Raw genomic sequence first — 20,911 nt, 5'->3', positions numbered from 1 at the left:
ACATCACGGTAAGTTCTACAACACATGGCTCCCTTTTATAAATTACTGGAACCAAACCACAAAACTGAAACACCACCATGTTCACTACTAGTTTCCTACTTGCACTTTTCTGCTTCTATAATCAAGTATAATGAAGTGTATGCATTTGATTATACTTAATAGTTTAATTATAGTAGCAGAAAGCGGACAGACCTCCTGAAAAACATCAGCTGGTATTACTGTTGGTAGGACAATACACTTTGTGTACTGTAAATTTGTTTTTAATTATAAAGAACAATATTGTTTTGTTATACTGTGTGCCATTTAATGTGGAGAGTTTATTTATTTATTTATTTCTACAAATATTACAGTTATAATCTGGAGGAATTAGAACATTGGTGTTATTTGAGATGATTTCTTGACTCATTACTGCTTTTATTTGGCTCCATACATTGAAGTGAAATGAAATGCATCAAGCTTTACAAACCGGATGACCCATTTCACCTCAAGTATTCATCATCACTCTGTTTTCTCTCATCCTCCTCCCTCTTGTTCATCCTCATGTCAACACATGATAAGTAGCCTACTAAAGAAAAAACCTGTCCACGTGGATGTTTGGAGAAAAAAAAACACACTACACACAATCACATATAGTACACGCTATCTATTTCACTCTGTCCCATTTTCTCTCTCCTCCTTCCCCTCCCTCTCTCTGAAAATGTAGGCTAGCAGCTCTCCTTGAGACATTTTTGGAGTTTGCTGGAACCACATTAGCTGCAACTCCCAAAGGATGAAACTTCTTGGAAAGCCAAGTCCAGAGTCTCAGCCGTAATGTGAATATTCATCTGTCATTTCAGTAAAGGCTGTAGTGCCACTGGTTAGTGTGCCTGTGGGTCCACTGGGAAATGCACTCCCATGGGAGACATGAGTATTTTTGTGGGCCAAGTCACATGTAGTACATACAGTGTGGTTACTTATGACAAGGGAGACCAGGAATGTTCACAGGCTAATTGATTTCAGTAGTGCAATCATCCTTCATCATCTACCCTGTTAAACTGAGAAATGTCATACTGATGATGAAGGCTGCAAACATTTTTTTAAAAGGATGTGTTATTTTTGAAGTTTACTCTCCCAGCAGAGGGAGCCTGGAAGTCTGTTTTTCCACTGTGTTTATTGAAAACAAAGACCTAAGCCAATCAGAAACCAGTTTGAGGAATTAAATCCAGGCTCCCTGTGGCCATGGCAACGGCTTTACCTCTGTGACAGCGGAGGAATGGAAATGTAAGAGAGAAGACTGTGGACTGTGGTGGTGCTTGGCAAACCTCTCAGAAAAAGGTACCTATAGATCCAACCTTCGTGACCCCGCTCTTCTCTGACTGGCTAATTTCTGCAGGGGGAAACTGACTGTGGATCTAGATTCAAATTAAGCAAACAAGAAGCAGGAAGAGGAAAGGGCAAACAAGAAGCATAAGGAATAATTCACTGAAGCTGTGTTTAAAGCAGAAGAAAAGAGGGGAAAAAATAAGATAAACCGACAAATACAACTTTAGTTTTAGTTTAATACAGCCTACTAAATACAATTTAGGGTTATATGACGGTCTGATATTCAGAGGATAAGAGAAGAATGGCAGAATGTTCTTCCCTTATCTTATCTTTTTAAACTTAATACCAGAGAGGTTTCCAGCTTTTTAAGAAATCTGCAATCTGTTACGTGTTACATGAGTTTGTAATTCAGTCAATAATCAATACCTGTGTGAAGCTGTAATCAAAACAAAATGTGTCTACTTTAATAAATATAAAACATAGTTTGCTTTGTTTACACTTTTTTGTTTACCACATAGTTCCACGTGTGTTATTTCATAGTTTTGAGATCTTCAGTGTGTATCAACAATGTACATTGTACAATAAAATGAATTAACACTGAGTGACAAGCTGAGTCCAAACTTTTTACTGGTACTGTATAAAAACAACAAAACAACATGTGATTGGATCCTCGGGTTAAAATGGAACAAAGTGGACCATTTTCCATTTAGATGTCAGCTATATGAATGTTTTCTTCATATATTATTATATTAAGCAGCCATCCTACTGATTGCAACACAAATCCAAGTACTCTGAACACAAATATTTGAAATCATGCACCATACACGGATTTAATTGAGCTCTCTAGTATTTCTAGAGCTCTCCACCAAGGCCACTCTGTGGGTGTGGTCCTATTCTGGCTGTACAAATGTAGTTATCTTTGAACCCGCCTCCGCTCACAGAACTCTCTCCAATTGGTTGGTGTATTCTAAACGTGCATTTTGATTGGTCGAGCTTCCTGTCGATCAATGTCAAACGCCGTCTGCTCACTGGGTGAACACGCCTCCTCACGCTTGCCGGAGTGGTCCATTCGTGCGTGTAGAGCTGTGGAGTGGCTCGCCGGGAGGGAGGAAACGTGTTTTCGGTTCATTGCTGCATGTTTCTCACGTTGTAATTAGCCGTCACACTGTTTGAATAACGCTAAATAAGCGTTTTTCAGTCGGGTTGTACTCAAACGGCGGTGTGGGCGCAACACTGTTTTAAACGCTGAGCCTTTAAGGATCTGTCACCTGGCTGCAGCAGCTGACTTACTTGTGTCTTAAAAGGAGAGTGGAGTCGCTAGGTAGTTGCCAAAAGAAAAAACAGGCAGGTGCTAACAAGTAGTTAGCCTGCCATCTAGCCACCTCTCCCTACCGCCACAGCAAGTCCCACCCTCAGCAAAGTGCGTGGACGTCGCAAGAAGAGGCTGCTGCACCGGTGAAGTCGAGTCGCTCTTTTCCTCTCAACTTAGCCAGCAAGCATCGCTGTACAGCGGGCTGGCGAGCTAAAATAGCCGTCTTAAAAAAAAAAACAACCTTTAGCTAGGTGAAGCCAACGTGAGATTGTTGGCTTTGACGTTGGGTACTGTGTCTTCTGTGGAGGGATACGGTCGCTACACTGGCAAAGAGACTGGCTAAAAAGAAGAGGCGAAATAAGAGAGAACAAGGAAGACACCGAGAAGGAGGGGACTGGCTAGTTTAGCCGGGGAGACACAATCTCACGTAAGTGAACACACACACACACACACACACACACACACACAGTCGGTAACGTTAAGTTAGCTCACCAAACGGGCTTACCGGGCCGTGTGCAACTTGCTGTGCTTTGCATGGCATCGTTTATCCAGCCAGACACTTAGCTTCATCTGCGGCTTAACGCTAGCTCCCACAGCCTGTGCGCCATGGTGGAGCATGAGCTAACGGTGAAACAGGCTTTCCCTGAAGGCGGCACACCAAGCTAGCGAGATAAGCTAATGCCACACACACACATTCATTGCTGGCCAAGTTAGATAACTTTAGTCTTGAGTGGTCACATCGTGTGTTTGTGCGGTAAAGCAAGTTGTCATGAGTGTTTAGCTAATTAGCTGCGTTGCTAGCTGGCTCCAGCCGGCCACCCACCCAAGTTAAACAGTTTCTGACGATGCCAGAGCGAGAAATGTTACTGAAACCCGGCGAGTGTCTCTGGTTATCTGCTCCCCTCTCATAGTAAATGTTCATATCTGTGCGGTGCAGCTGCAGGAACTGTGTGTTCCCTGGATCAACCCGTGATAAAGTGACAATGTCAAAGCAGCACTTCATACATTAACCTTATAGCTTACAGGGTGTCTGCTCGGCTGTCAAACCTGATGCTTATTTCTTCAGTTGTCACTTTGGGTGTCCCAGCACATTTCAGTCGCCCTGCAGAGCTGTCATAGTCCTCTCTGGCTGCACTCAGTGCACTCGCATAGTAAAAAGTCCAAGTCAGCTGTTCAAACTAACTATTAGGCAACCCTTTAACCACATCACAAACCCAGTGCTCCAACACAAGTATGTATCTGACCCGAAACAAATTCTGACTCATTTTCTCTCTCCCTCTGTAGATAGATAGCAAACGCCGCCACTGAGCCACGCACAGCCATGAGTATTGAGATACCGGTGGGGTTGACAGAACTGCTGCAGGGGTACACCGTGGAAGTGCTGCGACAAAGGCCGTCAGACCTGGTGGATTTTGCAGTACAGTACTTCACCCGTTTGCGGGATACCAGAAGTCAGGATGGGGCCAGTGCCGGTGGCAAGACGGGGAAAGGTGTGATGTTTGATGGGGAGCCGATGCAAACAGAGTCCAACGGAGAGGATGACGAAGACGATGATTCTGACTTTGAACGTAAGTTGATGCTTTGTCGTCGGAACGATTGTCATCTGTTGCGTCAGACGTGTCTGTGCGAGTGAGATTGCACAGAATGAAAGATAGTGTTTGTGTGGAGGTGAGGCTTGGAGCCTTGTGACTGGGTCACAATCTGTCTCATCTCTTCCTGAGATACAGAAGTGTGTGAAGCCTGCTTTATTTGCATACACACACACACTGGCATCCAGAAAATCCCATTGAGCAGACAGTTCAGTTAGGCAGCCCTCATCTGCCTCTCATCTAATCTAGGTCTTTTCCATTCTCATTATCTATCTAGCTGTCAGGATCTGAAGTGGTTCTTAATATGTTTTTAATTTGAACTAGCAAGTTTAATTTAGATAAATATAGCTTTCCAATCAAAGTGTTTTAGAAACTGGAAATATTACACCGTGAAAAGTGAAAATTAGGCTCAACTACGGACGTCGATGAACACTTTCTTGCATTGTAGCGTAACAAGAGGTAACATGCACATGGACTGTGAGCAAAGCATTGAAAAAATGTTTTTGAAGCTGAACCAAATTTTTCAGTGACTCTTGGCAAGCTGACTGTCTTTACCATTTTAATGTGATACGTTGATACTTGTAGCATTTTTAACAAGGTATGAAGAAAACAGAAATAGGCTCACACATACAACATGACCGTCAAAGTAGAGTTGGAATTAAAAGACAGATAAATATTTGCCTGATAAAATACAGATGTATACTTCTCAGCTACGGTACAGTGTAAAAGTGCCATGCTTTTTTCTTTTCGCATCACTCCCCTGTGTTTGACAGACTGGCAGAAGATGTAAGCTTTCAGAGCTAAACTCTCCGCCGTGCTGCTGAGAGCAGGGGGAGGCTGTTACCTTGTGAATGGGGGTTCTGTGTTTTCTCAATGAGTTTATCCATTGTGAGGATTTCTGAATCTATTTTAGGCATATCTTCTGAAATTCAGTGATATGCAGGAAGCATTTGTTTTAAACTAATGACAGAATCAAACACAATTTGAAGTATGATTGTGGCTTGCACAGTTTCTCTTGTCAGTATCTTTGGCAGATACTAGAGCATCGGTGGAGTGTAACTTCTAGGTCTGCTTGGTTAAAATAATAAACATTGTTGTGACTTTTACAGTCTGTCAGACATGTTTCCTGTTTCTAAAACTTAGTTTTACATGCCCGTTATGCAAATGTTCATGTCTGCAGAAAGCAATATTGGCCCACCTTGTAGACTGGTACAAGCTGGCTCAGGGTGAAAGGGGGATTACAGTTTCTCTGCTCACACAAGTGGGGTTTGGCTGCTGTGAAACAGCTGTGACCTCAGCTGAAGGACCAGTGTGTATGTCCGTGCGCGTGTTGTGTCTGTGTGCGCTTGTGAGGGCAAACAGATGTGTTATGACTTGATTTTACGCCCGTTCAAATTCCAGCCTAGTGACGCCATGAAACTGTTCTTCCTAGGAACATTCTGATTAGCGATCAGTTGTTAAGCATTTTCCACACCTCATCCAAGGTGGCAATAAGGACAGGGAGCTGATACGGTTGTGCTCCAGGGATAAGCTTTCGCCTGGATGCTGTGGGTCACACACATGACAGCCATGACAGCAGATTATCCAGTCAGGCTTGTGTATGCTGCCTCAGGACATTCATTTCTGTGGGGAACAACACTGGCCTGTATAATCAAAGACATCATGTGCTCTTGCCTGACCACTGTTATAGCCTATAGGTACAGTATAAAGAGTACGATAGTGCTACTAGTTGAACAGCACATGCTCCAAAACCGTTTGATCTTGTGAAAAAGACAAAATAACTTTTTAAATCCAGGAGTTCAAAACGAGGATGTCTATTCTTAGTTATTTCCACAGATGACACACACCCGACCTGGTTGTAAAAGTTTCAACCGTTGGAAACTGAACACTCTACAGACAATAGGACATTACAGTCACAGTCTTTGACCGTTAACGCTTGACTACAAATAGCATACCTCTGTATGCAACTGATCAGAATGAGTAATTGTTTTTGGGGGCTTAGTTTTAAGGTGTTGACCATATAATATTTGAAATGTAAAATATAAGTTTCACATGTCAGAATTCTAGTGCCTGACTTTGACACGCTCTTCTAAAGGTTTGGAAAATAATTAGCTGAAGACATCAGAGAAAGTCATTCTGTCTTTAGAGCACATCACATTAAAACATAATCCTGCTACACTCAAAGTAGGCCAATGACTCATTTTGGGCTTTGACCCCTTGATTAAGAAATATGGCTGTTGTGAAATCTTTTTTTGAGCTGAGTGCACAGTCTCTGCATGGGAAAAGTAGTTTTATTGGACCGCTCTGATTAAGACTGAATTTGCGTAAAAAGTCTAGAGAGTGTCAAGGTGAAATGCCAGGTGTGTAACATGAACTTGATCTCTATCTTATATTATCTGATGAAATGTATAAAATCTTGTCACTCATGTTTATTAGGCTCCTTACAGTTATGATGATTCACCTTTCCTTTGCGCCGCAGGAAATCTCTGTGTACAAGTGTTCTAATATGTAAATGAGTTGGATAGCTGGTAATGTATTCCCATGGATAATACAGTACACTCTTAAAACATGACGTCCTATTTTACGTGCTTTGTTTTCCTAGCTCTTACTGCCTAAATCCACAGCAGGATCACTACCATGGCCTAAGCTGCTTAACAAAAGGAGATACTGTTTTGAATACAAACTGTTGTACCGCCATCATATCTACTGATGTCAGGACAAAGATTTTAAAGTAACCCTTTCTGTGTTGAGGTTGGAACTTCAGTTACACATTGGAAAAATTCAGAACAGTTGAGACTAAAGAACAGTCTCTGCTAGAAATGTCAGAATAAATGTAGTTGTAACCGAGTGCTCTTAATATCAGGATCACCTGCTGCGTTCTTTTAATAGACTCACTCGGTGAATCCAGGTGAAATGTTAGAACTTTCCATTTTACTCAGCATTCATTGGAGTTAGAAAAGGCAATGGTAGATGAAGGCAAGTATAGGCTTTATGCGTAAAAATATGCAATACAAATATGTGTCCTAATATGTGCATGTTTTTTCTCTCCTTCGAGCTGGCCGGTCTAATGTCAGTCTGGCAGTACGTGTTCACAGAGAGAAACAGGAGGGGATGAATGGCTCCCTCTGTGACTGAAATGAGTGGGGCTTTTTATTAAAAGATGGATGGATGGAGGGACAGATGAGTTCCAGGGATGATAATAGAAGTGAATTAAATGTGTTTTTATAGGAAAGACAGCAGGGATAAAGCATAGGCTATATGAAAAAGTGATTGAGGGAGGAGAGAGCCGTTTTAGAAAAAAATCAGCCCATGCTAACTCTCAACAGAACATAACAAAGCTTTGCAGCTAGATGACGAGTCACACTGGTACATAACAGACTTTAAGCCCAGTTCTTATTCATCCTGGAGGGTGCAGTTTTCACCAAAGACGAATGTAAAATTCCAGCTATCTTTATTTGTCGAGGAACTTTGAAAGATTTACCTCCAAAATGCTGTAATCTCTTTGGGGGAGTGTTTTGCATCAGCCAGTATTTTCAAAATCCTAACTAGGTGTGTTGTGTTGATTATTTATAAGCGCTGGTATTTTGAAAGCAGAGGTCCTGGGAAGATGCATAACATCAACACAAGCCTGTAAAGTGTTTCCTTTTCATCACAGTGGCCCTCTTGCGCCAGTAAGTGCAAATTTTCCCAGATGGTCGGTTTTCATTTTGGACTGCCGTTCTACTGTTGGTGTTAAACACTCATGTAAATTATAACATAAGGCCCAATGCATGGTGAATGAAACCAGTGCTGACATAACCCTGATTTATGGAAAACTCCCTACGCAGGGTGTCTGCAAGCGCTGTTTGACTAGGTTGATTGAGCTAAATACATTATGTGCCATCGGTTCTTTCCATTAATTTTTTTCCAGTAATCATTTTCAGTGATTTTCTTTCAACTAAATTGAAGAAAGTTCTGTGTGTACCCTCAGACTTAACTGCCTCTGTATGTGGATTTATGTACCAGAGAGTGCACGCAGGAAACATCTGTCACTGTCTCCCTAAATTGTTCACCAAATCAGCCATACTGACGTTAACATTAATTATGTTTCATTTTCATTTAATCGTTTTTGAGAAACCTTTGTGTTCACCTGTCTCTGCCATCATCAGTATTACAAAGTCATGAGTCGGTAGATGCTCTGAGTCCATTAGGGTTCGTGTGATCGACAGATTTGTCACCCACCTGTGAGTGTGTGCGCACTGTATGCAGACCAAAGTGTATTTGTGTGTCGTCTAGATAAATATTCTTCTGTGTCTGGTTGTTGTTATGGCCCGGGGCATGATCACATACACAACGTGGTGAAATTCTGCCCCCCTGACCTCTCCGCCCTCGTTCTATAATAGCCTCATCATTGTTGCTGTCTCCTAATTTGTTTCTGTCACCCTGGCGCTCTCTTTGTCCCTCCCTTCACCCCCTGTTGTTCTGCCTCTCTCTCCCTCTTCCTTCCTCTCACTGATTTCCCCTTTACCTCTCCAACATGGTGATGATTAGGCTGTGTGTTCAGTAAATACAGTCACTCGTAACTGTCATAATATACATAGAAAGGGCAGAGAGAGCCTTGTATTTTTGTTGTGTACTGTTTTCTCTTTCCTGCTCTGTTCTCATTGTATCCTAGTGTAATTCACACATGCAGGTTCTTCAGTTTTTTACTCTAGACTATTTAATTAACCCAATTTTGTTTTGTGACATTTTCCTTTCAATTGTATGTGATAAATGGACATTATACTCATCTCCTATGGGCACTGGTAATTAGTGCAATAAGCAGAGCTGAAATGCTCATATCCATTATCCTGTGTGTGTGTGTGTGTGTGTGTGTGTGTGTGTGTGTGTGTGTGTGTGTGTGTGTGTGTGTGTGTGTGTGTGTTCACAGGGAGAGGTAGTGCATACATGCATAGATGCCTGTCACTGAGTGTATACATTTGTGTGTGTGTGTAGCAGGTCTCTGTGCATCGTTGTGCAACAGGTGACCTGATTAGCAGGCTGCAGTGTGTGTCCAGTGTGCTTTTAGCCTGCAGGCAAATCTAATGCAGCCTAGCATCCCTACAGAGACCTGCTGGACTGGCTGACTGACAGCGCTAAGTGGAAAAGCCCTCAGACGACTCATGCTACTCAGTCTGGCTTTCTGACTGTTTTTTAATACACTACCTACCTATCTGTCTGCCTGACCTATCCATTACGGCCTTGTCTTTCTTTCTCTCTGCTTGTATTTAATTTTTTTAACAATCATTTTGGCTGTTTGCCCAGTTGACTGTCTTACTTGTATGTCTGTCTACTGATCTTGCTCTCTTTGTGTGTGTTTGTTTTTCTCTACCTGTTGATCATCATCTCTATTTTACCGTCCTATTCGTCATTTCTTTGAAAGCCAGTCTGCTGGTATGTCTGCTTCCCTGCCTACCTGCCTGCTGTCATCATACTTTGCCTTTCTTATCTTTTTGAGTATCACTGTAGCTTTATCTCTGTGCTTCTGTGTTCCTGTTTCTCAGCGTCCCTTGTCTTTTTTTCTGTATTTTTCTGTCACATTTTCCTTCATCTTCCTGTTAGCATATGTCTGAACATATGACTCTTTTGATCAAATGTGTTTGTATTCCTTTTATGTCAAATCCTAGGCCATAGTTCAAGTCACGAAGACACTTTACGTGCATATGAAAAAGTCTGTGTCAATCTGTAGCCGCTCTTATCTAATGTTCATGGTAGGTGACGTGTCTGCGCATCTGCCAACACATTTTTGTGGTTGACACAAGGACATAAAAAGAGCAGTGTATTTATTTGTTCTATTAAAATGCCACAGTGGCAAGGTGGTCTTCATTTGCAAGAGTGCAGAGACAAAACTAGAAGACAGGGAAAGCAGAAATACATAGACAGATATCTGAGCCAATGAAAGAACAAATGGAAATATGGGGGGAAAAACAGAACAAAAACAAGAACACTCACCACATCATGGAACAGGAGAAAAGACAGTTGAGGCAGTGATAGAGCAGCCTACAACTGATCTGCTTTACTGAAAGGTGTTATTTAAACTTTGGTGGCTTAAGCACAAAGAATGAGGAAGTACCTATTTTTTGTGCTTAAGCCATCTTTAGTGACACTGCAGAAAGGAAGAAGAAATGGAGGGGGTTTGCTAACCTATAGCCACTGCCTGTACATCCTCATCAGTTCACACACTGCCTTGCTCCAACACAGATCATCTTTCTAAGTCACTTCCTTGCCGGTCCACTGGCTCAATAGTTTCAGTAAGTGAACATAACTCAAACCTTTCTGTAAATGTGTTAACCTCTTACTCCATGTCATCATTTTGTTAAATTTACAAGGCGTTACAAATGATCTCTCACTATAAACTGAGACTGGAACAAGGACTGGATAAAAGCCAGACATCCCATACAATAATACAAATAAAATATTACCACTCATATGCAATGGTGATTTTTTTTTTTTTTTTTAAGAGTAATGTGAAGAATCAGGATAAGAAATGTGTCCTTTCAATACTACATTCAGATGGACATCTGTGAAAGCAAGGGTGGTAAAGCATTTTTCATCAAAGCCTCTTAAAGTGGCTGATCCTGTCTGTACAGAGCGAGGAAGCGGGGGGAGTGAATAAACAGGGACATTTATTGCATGGATGGGGTGATAAGGATAGGAGGGTGCAAAAAGGGTCACATTAGAAGATGAAGTATGTAAGAATTCTTTAAGCTAATATTAAAATCCAGTATTTTAAAACTGTTGAATACAGTCGAATACAAAAACGAAAAGCTTTTTACTCCATAGATACTTTGATTTTATGGGAAATACTTATGTGACATAATTTGACAAAAATGCTAATCCAAGAATTGGTCAGATAAGAGCCTTAAAAACCAACACTGGGCTGAAGTAATACTTTTACACTATTGGTATTGGAGTTAATGCCCATGTAATGCATCTCTCGGGAGAGAAGTGGGAGAGGGGTGAAGAGAGAAGGGCATGGGATAGTCAAGGAAGCAGAAGACTGAGGAGGGGGAGGGGGATGATCTGGGCTGAGAGTGGTCCGATTACAGAGGATGTGGGAATCAGTCCTCCAGTGATCAATGTAGTGACTGGCTCCACATTCGGGTCAGAGCGTCACAACGGGGGTAATTCAGGAGAGAGTTTAGGACTCTGTTATTCCTGAGAAGAAAACGTGTTTTTTCTTTACACTATCCTGTTGGTACTGTTTGTAATAGAGGTTATTTAAGTTGTGTTTGTATGACCACCAGCCACAACAATATTACATGTTACTTTAGCTTAAGTAAGGACCCGCGTGTATCCTGTGTTCGTGGTTTCACAGCATTTTGTCAAACATTCGGCAGTTGAACTGTCTTACAATGCCTGCCAAAGATGTTCCCTTGCGGAAACACGTCACACTATATATCTTCCACTTACAAGCACTCTTTGCCAGTGTTTAATTCTCTGCAAACATGCTTCCTGTGTGGCCATTTGCCAAGTACTGTGTCTCCTTGGGGCAACCATCTTTGAGCTTCATCTCCCAGTTGAATCTACTCATGTATATATGTGTTTTAAAAAGAAGCTTAGAGCAATGTTTTTGCATAATTTGCATGGAGGGAGTAAACCATGGTAATAAATGATGATGACAACTTAGGGTTTGTACTGGATGAAAATGGGGATGTTGTATTGTAGAGATAGTAGCCTCATTCATCAGGCTGTGCTCATGAGCATGAATATGAATGGAACAGTTCTATAAGAAAACCATCTATACATCTTACAAATAGGCCTATTTAGAATATGATCCACAGTTGGATCATTGCAGGCAATGCAAATATAGTCAGTGATTTGATTCAAGCATTTATCAGTCCTATATCCTGCTTTATCAGGCCACCAGATCTTTTTAAATTAAACAATTGTTGGTTACTCAACATGGTGTCTGTAAGAGTAGATAAACTTGCCACCCACAGTTCTTGTTTGCTAACCTAGCAGTGTGAGATAAGAGTGAATTGGCCAAGGTTTTGGGACTAGTGGGTTACCTAGCATTCCTTTTTTATCATTTTCTACCTGACACTTGCACAAGAAAAGCTTGTGAAACCAGGTCACGTAATACGTTCAGTTTGTCCTCCTTTTAATGTTGTTTGTATTGGTCAGGGTGACAGAATGACAATACATATCACATCTCCTTCGTAAATTCAGCCTGCATACATGTTTAAATCTCTACTATTACTATTCCAAAGGTTCGGTCACCACATCTTTGTTTTTAATCTGTCAGCCTGTCGTTATATGTCAGCCATCACTCTCTCATCCTGTTTCCTCTGAACCTACTCTCTCATCCACTCAATCCCCTTGTCTCCCTTGCTGTGCATGTGTTGTTCTCGATGTACAGGGCCAATCTCATTAGACAAGATAGCTTAGAGGGAGAAGGGGTTATAAGGGCGGTTTAGCAAAACCGTCTTTGGCCCGGTAGGAAAGAGAGAATTAACAATGGGGAGAAGTGTAGAGAAGAAAGGGAAAGAAACCATGAATGAGAAGAGACTGAATGGGAGAGAAATTAGTGGGTTAGAGCCAACATTAATTAGCAGCCAAACAGTTCATTTTTGACTGTTGGGTGGTCCACCCTTTCAGCAACTTTGGCAGACAGGATCTAGATATTAAGTGGTGTTCGCAAAAATATTTTAGTCTTGTAAACTGTGAAAAGTGAGTATTGGTTTTTGGAGTCCCTCTTAACCTTCCTGGGTACACACTTGTTTACTTTTAAGAGTGACATGCAGACAACAAGTGAGACAACCAGCCAGTTACTGCAGCCAAATGAGGTCCATGTCCATCAAGTACCTGCAGAGCAAAACACGGACGTTAGTCTAGAAATTTCTAGAAAACCAGCCTCGAGAAGCAGACTGATCACATCATTTCTGAGACAATGGCCTGGTTCTGGTAAATTCTTCAAAACAAGGATTTTCAGGTACACTTGCAAAAAAACAAAATGGGTCTCATACTATACAGGGAATGGTGATCAATTTTTATTACCTCTTTGACTGCACCTGTTGAGAGAAACCCAAGACCAGGGCGATAAACGTACTACAGTGTTCACCTGTGATTGTGTTGCGTGAACAAAAGAGTTTCCCAGCCCTTAGCTAGTACGAGTTTTAGAAAAGGGATGATGGTTGGTTTCCTGCCAAATTGGCTGTTAGAGCAGACAGCTGAACAGACAAAGACCAGCGTGTCACTGGTGGTTGTATCACACCCTGTCTCAGACATCACTCTGACTCGTCGACTGAACAGTTGAATGCACATGTGAAAATAGGGTGTATTTTATAAATTCTGCACCTTTGTTGTAATGTCTTTGTTGCTTGTATAACACTGCACTTGTTACACATGGTTTATGTCCTATTGAACAAAAAATCTGTACACTAGAAACTGTTTGCCCAACAATATGGCCTTTTTTCCACCAGGTGTTTTTCAGATATCTTAATAATAATACACACAAACAAACATAATTGAAAATGTTACCTCCTCTCTGGAGGAAATAAGAGGCTGTACTTCTCATTTAATTTCTCAGTTTAATGTGGGTTATGATTGGGCTCGACATAGCAGAGTTACTGTTTCTTTCCAGCTTTTTGAGGGGCATTCTAATACTGTGTATGTTGTGGGTTTAACATGGTGGCCTAATGTGGCACAGCCATGGTCACCATAGAAACCAGTGACATTGAAACTGCTCTTAGCCAAGTGACAGTGATGGGCAGTGGCCTTGCTTAATCATGATTTAGATAAAAAAATGTCAGAAGGTTACAAGTAGTTCACAGCCCTCCGCTCGGTAACAAGTACTGTATCTTTATCAGTGTGTTTGCGTAGCCTTGATATGACAGACGTTCATATCGCTGTCTTTGTATTGCAGTTCTGATAATGTGTGTTTATGCAACCCTCTTATTTATCTTCTTATAGGGCAGCAGCACTGTTTATTATCTATCAGGTGAGGGATAAAGTTGTCAGTCAGAGAGAGTGATGAAAATTGCAAGAGAGTAAGAGCACAAACTCACTTTGTGCCTCCTTTTTAGGCTGCATATTTATAACTATGTTGTACAAACTACATTTCTTCCTGTTCTAGCTTATTTTAGTTGAGACCCAATTAGCATGACATATACAACATTTGACATGTTCACCAAACTTAAGTACCTGGTAAAATGTTACTGTTTAATCTTTTTATGGCGGCAGTAATGGTCAAATTTGACATAAGTGTGCAAGTATACATGCTTAGTTTCCATCGTACATCGAGTAGTACCCACAAGCTCCCACAAGTCAAATGGTATTGCATGCATTTAATGACCCAACTCTAAACACAGGCTTGAGAATGTGGAGGTTTGGAGTTCTTTTGTGACTGTAAATGGTCACGTAATGGGAGACCAGATTGGCCTTGTTTACGTTACACCCCAGTGGTTTGATGAGAGCATGTTGCGCTCTCCTACCCGCAGGCTGGCCACTAATGTTATTCTGCAGTTTGACATTTTGCCACCACACAGGACTTTTGGCTGATATTGTGCTGGACTTGTGTTAAAGCCATTCAGTTTCTACCATGTGCGATTCTAAACTTTTTTTTTTTAACCCTGGAAACTGAAAATGAATAAATGATGCCCCGTCCTGGGTATATGAAAACATCTCGTTTTACTTGTCATGTGGAGACTTGATGCTTTAGACACAGATATCGTGGCCTGAGATATTGTAATTTTATTTTTTTTTCACTTTTCCAAACAAATTTTCTACATCCATGGGATAATACTGGTGTGTCTGGACCCCAAAATCATGACAGAACCATCTCTTGTGGAAAAATAAAAAACGTTTTAATGAAACAAGCTCCTGGGAGTATAGCTAAATTATCTGTTGGGTCTGACACTGTAAATGTTGCAGAAAACTTTCGGCATCTAGTTTCATATGCAAGATAAAGTCAGGAAAAACATTCCTTTCACCCACATTCTGCAATGTCACATTCTTCAGGTGAAACATTCCTCAAGTTCTTTAGGTTTTTCATCATAGAAGCTGTCGCTGGTAACATGGTGGACTATGTAAACAGGACCTGTGCCAAGATCAAAACGCCATCAAGAGTGCGTGCTGCAGAGGAGAGAGATTACGGACGAATCACAAATAAGGAAATAGATAAAAACTGCTGTTGAAACTTAGATTTGCAAAGACTTTTGTATGTGTCAAAACATATGAAGAAAAATGGCTTTCTATGTGGTCATAAACTATTGAAGATAAGATGTACTTTAATTGTCCAGAGGGGAAATTTGACTTGAGCAATAGTGCTACACACAGCTGTAATCAAACTGTAACGTGTATGTAATGTCATCAAAACTGGAATTAATTAATTAAAGAATTTACAAGATGAAATGCTATAGTGCTAAGGTCTAAAAGGGGGAATTATTGGGGTAAGTAACCGCTGGTGAATTTAGTTGAAGTTGTTTAGTCTTGCGTCCATGCAGCATAGCTTGTATTCTTGGCCTGTCTTATTTATTTGAAGTGTCCAGTATTTGAAAAATATCACACTCGTTGTAAAACAATCACTTCGGCTTCTTTCACTGTAACCACAGCTGGCCTGTATAACTTATTGGGAGATATTATTGCATAGTATTAACACCACCAGGGACATGCAGGAATTTCCACATAGACTAAATAAGCACTTTCTCATGGCGCTCTAAGATGTTTTGAAAAAGCCTCCGTTAAACTGCATATGCATTTTTGTGTACTGCCTTTACTGCGTCTACTAAAGCATAAAACCGTAACTGTGTGTGGGCTATACAACCTGTGGAATGTCTGTTTGAAAAGTGTGATACTCGAAGTAAGTTATTTAGCAATACTGGTATGTGTACTACTTAGTCAGATCTGAGTGTAAGTGTGTTGTGTTAGCATCACATAGTAAACCATGTGCTAAGACGTGTGTTGGGAAGAATATGGCCACAAGCAAATTAAAGAAATAGAGACGGAGACATTGACTGAGCTTCCTTTTTAGTACGTATCCTTAGCAATATTTTTAGATTTAGAGATAGATTAGAGTGATTAAAAAAAAATACTTTTATACAAGGATTTATCATGCTGCAGATACCACTGAACCACTGAGACCTGAACAGATAATAAGGTTAAGTTCTGCATGTTTATATTGCAAGTATCTACTCCCCAGTGGTCAAAGCTACTTAGAAATGTGTTTATTGTGGAAGTTGGGTTAGTGCAGATCCTTTGATCATAGCATTACTTTTACGCTGTTGACGTCAACCTCTGCATGTGATAAACACAAGAAAGGTTGTCAGGTCAAGTCAGGCTTAAAGTGGTTAAGAGGCATCAGCAAACCTGGTGACGCTGGGAAAGGGTTAACAGCAGCGCAGCTATAAGCAGGACAGGCTACTTCCTTTTAAGGGCTTAAGTCCTGTGAAGAGTGCAATAGACGGGAAGAGAGAGGGAGGGTGAGATAGTGGAAAGGGGAGAGAGTCAGATATGGGGCAATGGGAGAGAGGGAACAAGAGACCGTTTTTGTGGGAGGGAAATGGACAGAGTTAGATAATAGGAAAGGTAAAGAGAGTGAGAAGGGAGTCGTGTGGTGGGAAACGAGGACTGGAACAGAGCAGAGCGTGAGAATAATGGTGGAAGCTTCATGACTTAGGAAGAGAGAGGTATAAGCTGTGAGACGGGGGAAAAAGATGTACAAAGGTTACAGCAAACAAGAAAACAAACAGCATGAGGAATGAGAGGAAAAAGCCAGAGCAGCTGAGCTGGAAAAATTCACAGAAAAGTTCTCCATTAAAGAGACATTCTTTTTTTATATATCTAAGGTACCCCTGTTGTACATCTGTCAGAGAGGAAACCCAAAGTGTGTGTCTGTGTAGATGTTTTGTGATGTTGGTATAGGCGCAAAGTGCACATATCGTGTGTGCGCGTGGACATTTCCCTTCCTCCGAGTTGCTGACATCTTGAAACCTCATATCTGTTTGTTTACAACTTCTGTGTAATAAATTCAACATTCAAACAAGTTCTCACTACCATAAATCACAGCTGAGAAACTGTAGATCGGTACACAGTAGCTAGTTTAACTCATGTATGTTCTCCATATATCATGCTTGGCTTCCGCTTTTAGGTTCAGCCTTATGTTTGTGTGATCTCTGCTCTTATTAACCTATTATTTAAAGTGATTATACAGGACAGGGAGTGTAAGGTATACAGTGACCTGTTGATCTGTTCCACTATTTAACACTACCAGTTTATCCTGTTGGCTGTGTATAAAACAGAAAAGGGTGTCACTATGGCAGACAATATGTACTTAAGTTGTCAAAGGTGTTTCTCCTGGAGACATGCTTTCAAAAAATCTTTGCAGATCACGGTATCTGATCGTTTTTATCTAGCTACGCTATCGTTTCTTTGTCTCAGGTCCATGCAGTCCACCAGAGGAGCATGTTAAAAATGTAGTTCATTCACTAAGATCTTATATTTAGTACAGTACACCAGTACTTTTCAGTGCTTCACTACTTCATGAGTCTTCCTCATTTTTGCATCTTTGCTCATGAAATGTTTCTTTTAAATCTTAGATTTCGTAGTAGCCTTAATATATGATTCATAGGTCTTTAATGAGGAGTAATTTCTTACCCTACATACAGATTCCTTTGCTCATTTTACTTTCTTATGTAGTCCTCCAACAGTGTTTTTAAATTGGTAGCCAATCAGCTCCACAGCATTAGATACAAAGTTGTAAACTCAGTATAACCACAGTCCTTAAAGGAGCTCCACTGAACTTGGTGCCTTGCTCTAAGCTGTCTCAAAGGTAGTTGCCCACTGCTTGTCCACTGCTTGCCCATAATGCCCACTGCTTGTTTAAGGATTTCAACTGGTTAAGAATAAGGTCAGAGGCTTGTGCAATGCCACTCACATTACAATATATTATTTCTTAACAGCAGACTCCAATGATATGTCATCTATTTTCCCAGCTGACTCTCATATGATACAAACTGCCTCTGGTGTGAAACAGCCAGCACTGATGACACACATTGGATGCCTGTGTTTATGATAAAGGAGAATTCCACCACAAAATGTGATCCTGTTGATTGTAGTCTAACATATAGTTTAGTAATGATATAATATATTCAGTATTTTGAGTGTGTCCTCGATCCATTTGGTAAGGCGCCAATTTGCCGGAAGCAATAATTGACATGCTGTTTAACACTCATAATTTGGCTCTGGTCTGACGCATCACAACTGGCAGACATGATACGTCAGCAGCCCTGATTCTTGCATTGCACTACATATTTTACCTGGAATTACACGAAGGATATTATTATTATTTTAATGTGTATTATCTACTGTCTGCTTCCTGTCTTGGATACATCACAGTGGTGAAAGTATGTCTCAATCTTGACATTTGTGTCATCGTCGTTAAATTGTCCAGCAGATCCAGAAACCATAGAAGTTCACCTGTTTGCCAGAACACGGTGTGGTGCATTTATTGTACACTTTAACAATGAAGACTATTTTAATACTTGATGAGATGAGTTTTTTCAAATTGGAAACGAAATGATGCCCAAACTAATTCTTTCACTAGGGACATTAAATCTGAGTGAGAATCAATGTCCATTTTTAAAAAAAATTACATTTCAGTGACTGAAAATGGTGAGCAGCTTAACGATGCAATCTCAAACAACTTTGTGAGGTACACCGAGCTTTCTGTGCTACAGTCATTCGTGTGTTCATGTAGCTGCCACATCCAAATTTTTATTTCAAAAGATGTATTTTATTCAACAAAACACGCAACTATCAGTTAAATGTAATAATTTTTGTCATTCTAATTTTGTCCTTCATGTCCCTACCTAAATTGAGTTGACATGCGTGTAAAATCTCTTTTGGAGTCGACCGTTTCATTTAAAGAAAGCAATAATAGATTGTGGTGGTATTGTGTGCATTTATGAATCATGCCGTGTGTGTATTTGTGTACCTCCTCTGCTGTCGCTGTCTCTGCATTTTATGATGTCTCCACAAACACTGCTAGTTTGCAGCCTGCATGTTCAATTGTGTGCAGATTTGTATGACTTGTAATACATTGTAGACATTAGACCTGTGTGTTTTCTGATTAGGTTTCCACATTAACCTGGTATTGTACTGTAAGCTGTAGAGCCTGCAAATAATGCTGCTTAGGTCAGCACTTCTGCACACATGGACTGCTGACATATAGAGCCAGACTATACAGTATATCTTCTCTGGGGAGGAGGACATGCAGGGGATAGGATTTATGCTTGTTCCTCTTGGTATGAGTCTTGGGGAGAGATGAAACAGGGCAGAAGGGGGGAAGAAAATAAGGAAAGAGACTTGGAAAGAGACACTGATTTTAAAAAAATGACTCAAAGTTGTAGGAGTGTAAGGTACTGATCAGATTGCTGGCAATGAAAGCTCTTGGAGAGGGTTAGAAAGTAACAACAACTGCTAGTTTCAACAATTTCCCCTCGAGGGATTAATAAAAGTATCTCTTCTTCTTCAATCAAGTTTTTTCAGGAAATTATTAATGTTCCTTTTGTTCGTCACACAAACAATTGTTTCACAATCAGTCACTGTGCCACATATAGTAGAGGAAACACTGCCACAAAATCCTCGCTGAACAAGCTGCCCATGTGCATTTTGAAGCATGAATCTGGGGGATTTCTATGATACGTGGGTGTGCAGTAGGAGACTAGAGCTGATGTTGTGCTTTATTGAGTCTGCTTTCGAGCTTGCCAGTGGTCGTGTCAGGCAAGCTCTGTTCACCTCCTCTGTGTGTATGAGGTTGCACATGTAAACTTGTACTGTGTGTTTGTGGCCGTGAGCTTGATTAAGCTGCTGTGTCTGTCTGTGTGAGTGTGTGTGCATGTGAGTACGTTCGCATGAGTGCATGCCAGCAGAGGCTGACAATGACATCTGAGGCTGCTGGCTCTGGAGGAGAGGCAACACGTGAGGGAAGCTCCCTGATCCACATGTGACCCTGCTGTTATCAATCAGACCTTAGGAGGAGGAGGAGGAGTAAGAGTAAGCATAGAGGCTGAGAGGAAAGGAGGAAAAGAGATGGAGAGACAGAGTTGGATGATAGAAGAGGAGGAACAGATGGTGGGGGCTGTTGTTAAGGAAGATAAATGTTGGGGGGGAGAGGAAGGGAGAGAGATAACTATGTGTTAAAGTAACTTGATCAAATCATTGTGCACCTAAACCTTTTAAATTTCTCAGTAAATAAAAGTTGCCACCGTGTCCTGGACTGTCTGAGAATCGTGGAAAAATGGAAGAACAATAAATGACTGGAAAACTTGTTAGCTGCCCCCTGATGCTCAGAATGGACACAAATTGGCCATTTAGGTGACAGAAATGTCACTGAGTCGGCTGCTGATGCAATGGGAGAGTGCCTCCACTCCTCACATGCTCGTGTTTATGATATTTGACATCTAAAATGAATTATTCTCAGAAGAATGTCCATGTGTTTGGGAATTCAAACCTCTTAATTTTCAAAATTTAATGCAACAGATGAATAGGCAGGCACCATTCATAGTCTACATGACTATTTTCAGTGATGGGCTGAAAAAACTGCCAACAGCACACCCATCCCCAAATACAATCCAGCCCCTGTCGCAATTCTGTTCTGCCAAATTCATCCTGTCGACTCGATTAAGGGCTCCAAATGGTGGTTGACGCACTGCCAAAGTGGCTAATGTAATGGACAGACCTGTCCTTG

At 41.0% G+C, this 20,911-nt stretch overlaps 1 protein-coding gene across 2 annotated transcripts in view; it reads left to right on the top strand.

Annotated features, from left to right (window-relative positions):
* Positions 1-2,349: 2,349 nt before the first annotated feature.
* The window catches only part of prkar2aa (protein kinase, cAMP-dependent, regulatory, type II, alpha A), a 39,043-nt gene continuing 20,481 nt past the window's right edge, over positions 2,350-20,911 (top strand). Inside the window, exons 1-2 of one of the 2 annotated variants that reach the window (XM_010742229.3) lie at positions 2,350-3,041; positions 3,903-4,182. In XM_010742229.3, coding sequence (XP_010740531.2) covers positions 3,936-4,182 — 247 coding nt within the window. In that variant the 5' untranslated portion in view covers positions 2,350-3,041; positions 3,903-3,935. Of the gene's footprint in view, positions 3,042-3,898; positions 4,183-20,911 lie in introns of both variants that reach the window. The other variant, XM_010742228.3, reaches the window with a different exon arrangement.

Source organism: Larimichthys crocea, chromosome XV (assembly GCF_000972845.2).
Source record: "Larimichthys crocea isolate SSNF chromosome XV, L_crocea_2.0, whole genome shotgun sequence".
In the NCBI taxonomy this organism is placed as follows: Eukaryota; Metazoa; Chordata; class Actinopteri; family Sciaenidae; genus Larimichthys; species Larimichthys crocea.
Note: the sequence above shows the minus strand (reverse complement) of the source record. Positions and strands in the feature narration are given on the sequence as shown.